The sequence below is a fragment of the Rhagoletis pomonella genome, unplaced genomic scaffold (assembly GCF_013731165.1).
Source record: "Rhagoletis pomonella isolate Grant_MI unplaced genomic scaffold, Rhpom_1.0 Rhpom_scaffold_00016, whole genome shotgun sequence".
Classification (NCBI taxonomy): domain Eukaryota; kingdom Metazoa; phylum Arthropoda; class Insecta; order Diptera; family Tephritidae; genus Rhagoletis; species Rhagoletis pomonella.
The window spans coordinates 5,296,437-5,300,646 of NW_023458570.1; the positions used below are offsets into that span (position 1 = coordinate 5,296,437).

General features: G+C 34.7%; 1 protein-coding gene across 1 annotated transcript; it reads right to left on the bottom strand.

The window, feature by feature from the left end:
- Positions 1-3,496: 3,496 nt before the first annotated feature.
- Positions 3,497-4,138, bottom strand: LOC118749443 (putative nuclease HARBI1). The gene is made up of 3 exons (XM_036484244.1): positions 4,133-4,138; positions 3,937-4,081; positions 3,497-3,882 (listed from the first exon to the last, which is right to left on the bottom strand). Exons 1-3 carry the CDS (start codon positions 4,136-4,138, stop codon positions 3,497-3,499), a joined length of 537 nt encoding a protein of 178 aa, XP_036340137.1.
- Positions 4,139-4,210: the final 72 nt, after the last annotated feature.

Genomic DNA, 4,210 nt, shown 5'->3' on the forward strand with positions numbered 1-4,210 from the left:
TTTGCACAATGTTTGAAATATGGATTTATAATTTGTTTGTTATATAATGAGTTAGGCTCTATGGGAAAATAATAAACATTAAATAAACAAAAGAGAAACAGCCAAAATCGATCAAAATATTAAAAACTAATCAGCTGATCACAAGGGTATGTATAAAATGATTTTTATATTAACGATCTCAAACCAGTTCAGAATGAATTTTAAATGTGCTCTGTCGAAATTACTCTTTAATATACCTTACGTACATATGTACCTTTGTATACAATAAAAGTGTATTTGTGCAAACATTTGAAAAAAACGTTTTTGGGTAGGAAACGACGTTTTTTCAGACCAAGAGGGGCGTTTTCTCACGCCGAAGACCTTGCAACACTGCTCACAAGCATGAATATGTTCCGCTCTCAAACCAAATCGTGGTTGCCTCAACTAAGATTTGGTAACAATCAAGAATGATAGAATACAAGATTGCGCCAATGAGAGAGGATTTTTGAGCGTAATTTTTGCGTGACGTCATTTTGGTGCCATTGCGAAAGAGAAATGCCAAAACGCATATAAAAATATGTAAACAATGCAGAAAAATATGTTAATATACAAAGATTGATTAATTAGGAATACGTAGCAATAATTTTGGACATGTAGCCCTTTAGATAAGTACGATTTTTAGCACATGAAAAAATGGATGTATTAACAGTGTTTGCAATTTCATGTATACCAAAAGGAAGCTGCGCAGCAAAGTAAATTTTTGGACTCGCCATTGTAAAAAGCCACGCAGAGTGCATATTTATATTTGTGGACGGTAGCCAACCACCATAAACTCCACAGCTATTGACTCCACAGCTTTTATTCAATGACTTTTTTACCATTTCCGAGAGGATGTATGAGTGTGGCTTCTTTGGAAACAAATATTCTATGTAAGTAAAACATAACTTAAGCTGAACTTTTAAATGTATAAAAATTTGGGCACTGTTTTGTATTAGGTTCGTAACAGCGCGGTAAGATGCCGCTTGAATTAGCGCCTGGCGACCTTATCCACTAGAGCATTACCTCATACCAGCACTAAAAAGAATCAGGTCCTAACAAAAATAAGTAGGCAGTGAAGTTCATGTATCTATCACTCCTCCAAGCGCTTTTGCATCTGCTCTACCTCGTAAACGTGTTTTTATAATTATAAGCTTTTATTTAACTTGGTCATCCCGCGCAAATCGTGGAAATTTCCAATCGATTTTAAACTAACTTCCCGACAAGTTAGAGACTTGAAATTTTCAGCATAGTTCCAATCACGATGACAATGCAATTTAAAATATAAATGAATTCCCTATATGGTCCAGGGGTCTTGATTCAAAGTCGGTCAAAAATTAGTAAAATTTATGGCTAACAGAGCGTAATTTGCCAAAGAACGTAAAACCAGAGCAAAGCTATTTATGGCAAATTCTAGATATCAACAGATACAATTAGAAGACTCGAGAAGTTTCCCCGCCAGAAGAACTTTAATATTGCGCCTAAATATATGCCATGCTACAGCGGAAGTGGACGACACGCCATTTCTTTAAATGAAATTAACTGCTGCTATATGTATGTATGTACATATCTATGTTTATACAAAACGTAAGCAAACAACATTTTGCTTGCATAGTCTTCTGTTCTCTTTCATTGCAAGTTGAATTATTTTAATATCTATTGCAAAATTTTGTACATAAAATAAAATAAAACTATTTAATATACAACGCTTTTATAAATGGACTAAAAATTAGAAAATAAAGTAATGTAAAAAAAATATTTTTTTAAAAATAAGCTTTTATTTAACATGTTTAATCAAAGGAATAAAATAAAGTAGTGAAACAAAAGATTTTTTAGCAAGAAAATTTTGTCAAAACTGCACTAAAATGAATAAAATAAAATAAGTTAAGGTCTCGTTAAAGTTACTAAAAGCCATTTAGTGAAAGGAGTTATTCAAACTCTAATGAAAATTACTAACAATTTGTACTAACTTACTTTGTTTTTAAAAAAGCTTGTCGGCGAATTCAGCGTACATGCATAATTGGTTAGGTATGTATGTATTTATATGTATGTATGCAGATATTTAAATGCCGTTTATTATTGGAAGTTTCAGTTTGACACAAATAAAAATTTACTCGATATTTGTTGTGTTTACTTTCTTCTTTTATTTGCATATATTAAGCAAAAAAAATATGTACATATTTGCTAGTTGTAAATAATGCATATGTATATGGCAGGCACCGCAAATAACGATTATCCTTTGAAATTTAAACTCAAAAAATCACGCTGAAAGAGAAATGCTACGTGCATAAGGAGTAAACCAATCAGCCCTATCATAGAATCCATCGTAGGCTGTATTTTCGGTGATGTTCCGAAATAGCTATCACGCAATTCGAATTGCTACGACGTAAATTCGAAATTCGTAGGGTTGCATTCACAGAATCCACTCGAAACGTCAAATCGTAGAGTTTCGTACAATTTTTCTACGACGAGTTGTTGCTGTCGGAGAAGAAAGGAAAAAATTTTTAAAATTACTGAAAAATGTAAACTTTAAATTAATAAAAAAAAAATTGAATTAAATTGTGTGGAAATAAATTTTATTTGTTTTTATAATGTCCAGAGTGGTAACAACCAGGCAGCAATACGCAGCTTTGCTTGAGCAAATGCAGCAGAGACCTGAAATTGCGCAAGGATTTTCAAAGATTTCGAAGAAAGAAGTTATGGAATTTTGGGAGAATGTGGCTAAGGAGCTAAATAGTCTCGGTCCGCCAACTAAAGATGTATCGAGTTGGAAAAAAGTTAAAAAAAATGCATGCATTGTTCGCTAACTAAATATACTTTTCTTCAGGTATGGTTAGACTGGAAGGCATATATCAAAAGAAAACTTGCAGACAACAAAAGAGAACAGTTGGCAACTGGAGGTGGTCGAAACAGGCAACATACTTTTAATGAAATGGAAGAAGAGGTAATCCGGCTCACTGCTTTAGAGACGAGCACGCATGGTATAAAAAACACGGTGAGCGTTGGATTACCTGAGCCAGTGGGCGGAGAAAATGCTGAAGCTGTTGCTGACGTGTCAATGGCCTCTGCTCCCTCTCCCTCACTTCCAAGGCGTGCTCCTGCGGCACAGAAACGTCCCGATACCTCTGCAGCAGATTTGCTAAAAGAGCAGTTGGTCCTGCAGAAAGACTTTTATGAAAAGAGCCTCCAACATTTCACCCAGCAGGACACAAAGCTGGATGAGCTTTGCTCTGGTGTTCGACTGTTGGGTAGAGCCACTGAAAAGGTTTACGAGCTGAAAAAAGAAGAGCTCGAAGAAATTCGCAGGCATAACAGAGCCATGAAAAATTTAACCGCGGCAAAAAATCAAATAAAACAACAAATGTTAAATATAGAAGAAAAAAATTAGAAGCATTTTCCAAAAATAAACAATAGCAAAATTTTATTTAAATTAATTTTTGACAATCTTTTATTCCACGTTTAATATTAGTTAAAACCAGTCTTATCTTCGTATACTTATTAGTGTTCTCGTTATAGATTGTCTAATCTCTGAAGCTGCATCATTAAAAGTGGATGATGAAGGCTCACTATTTTCGTTCTCATAATATGGTTCCAAGTTTTCTGAAACATCATCAACCACGCGATAATGAATGCAAATGTTGTGCAACGCCGCTGCAACATTTGCGATTTGACATACCTTCGAAGGCTCGTAATGAAGTTCACGAGCGCCTAGAAGACATCTAAATCTATTTTTTAAAAGACCAATTGTTCTTTCTATGATATTTCTAGCTTTGGCGTGTATCTTGTTGTAATGGCTTTCGGAGCTACCAGGCGGAGGTGAACGGAAAGGTGTCATCAACCATGGTTCCAAGGAGTATCCAGCATCCCCTGAACGTGGAAAAACGATTTTTACAAATTTTCACTTAAATTTTGTTTACCTACCCAAAATCCAGGTGTTACGTTCACCATTTAAGTAGTTCCTCTCAAAGAAACATCTCGCATTGCTGACGTTCATTATATGGGAATCGTGATTGCTTCCTGGGTACTGCGCATTCACATAGCGGATTTTCATTTTGTTATCGCAAATCTGCAAATAATTTAATTAAACCTTGATGCATAACTTGTCTATCAAACTTACTATCATGGCATTGATGCTGTAGTAGCCTTTAGGTTATAATACAGGAATTTGTCTTCAGTGGGAGAAATTATTTTAATA

Excerpts from the sequence above, each read along its gene's own strand:
- LOC118749443 (XM_036484244.1), bottom strand. Across the intron at positions 3,883-3,936 it reads ACGTAACACCTGGATTTTGG|GGGATGCTGGATACTCCTTG; the intron begins GTAGGTAAACAA and ends TTCCACGTTCAG.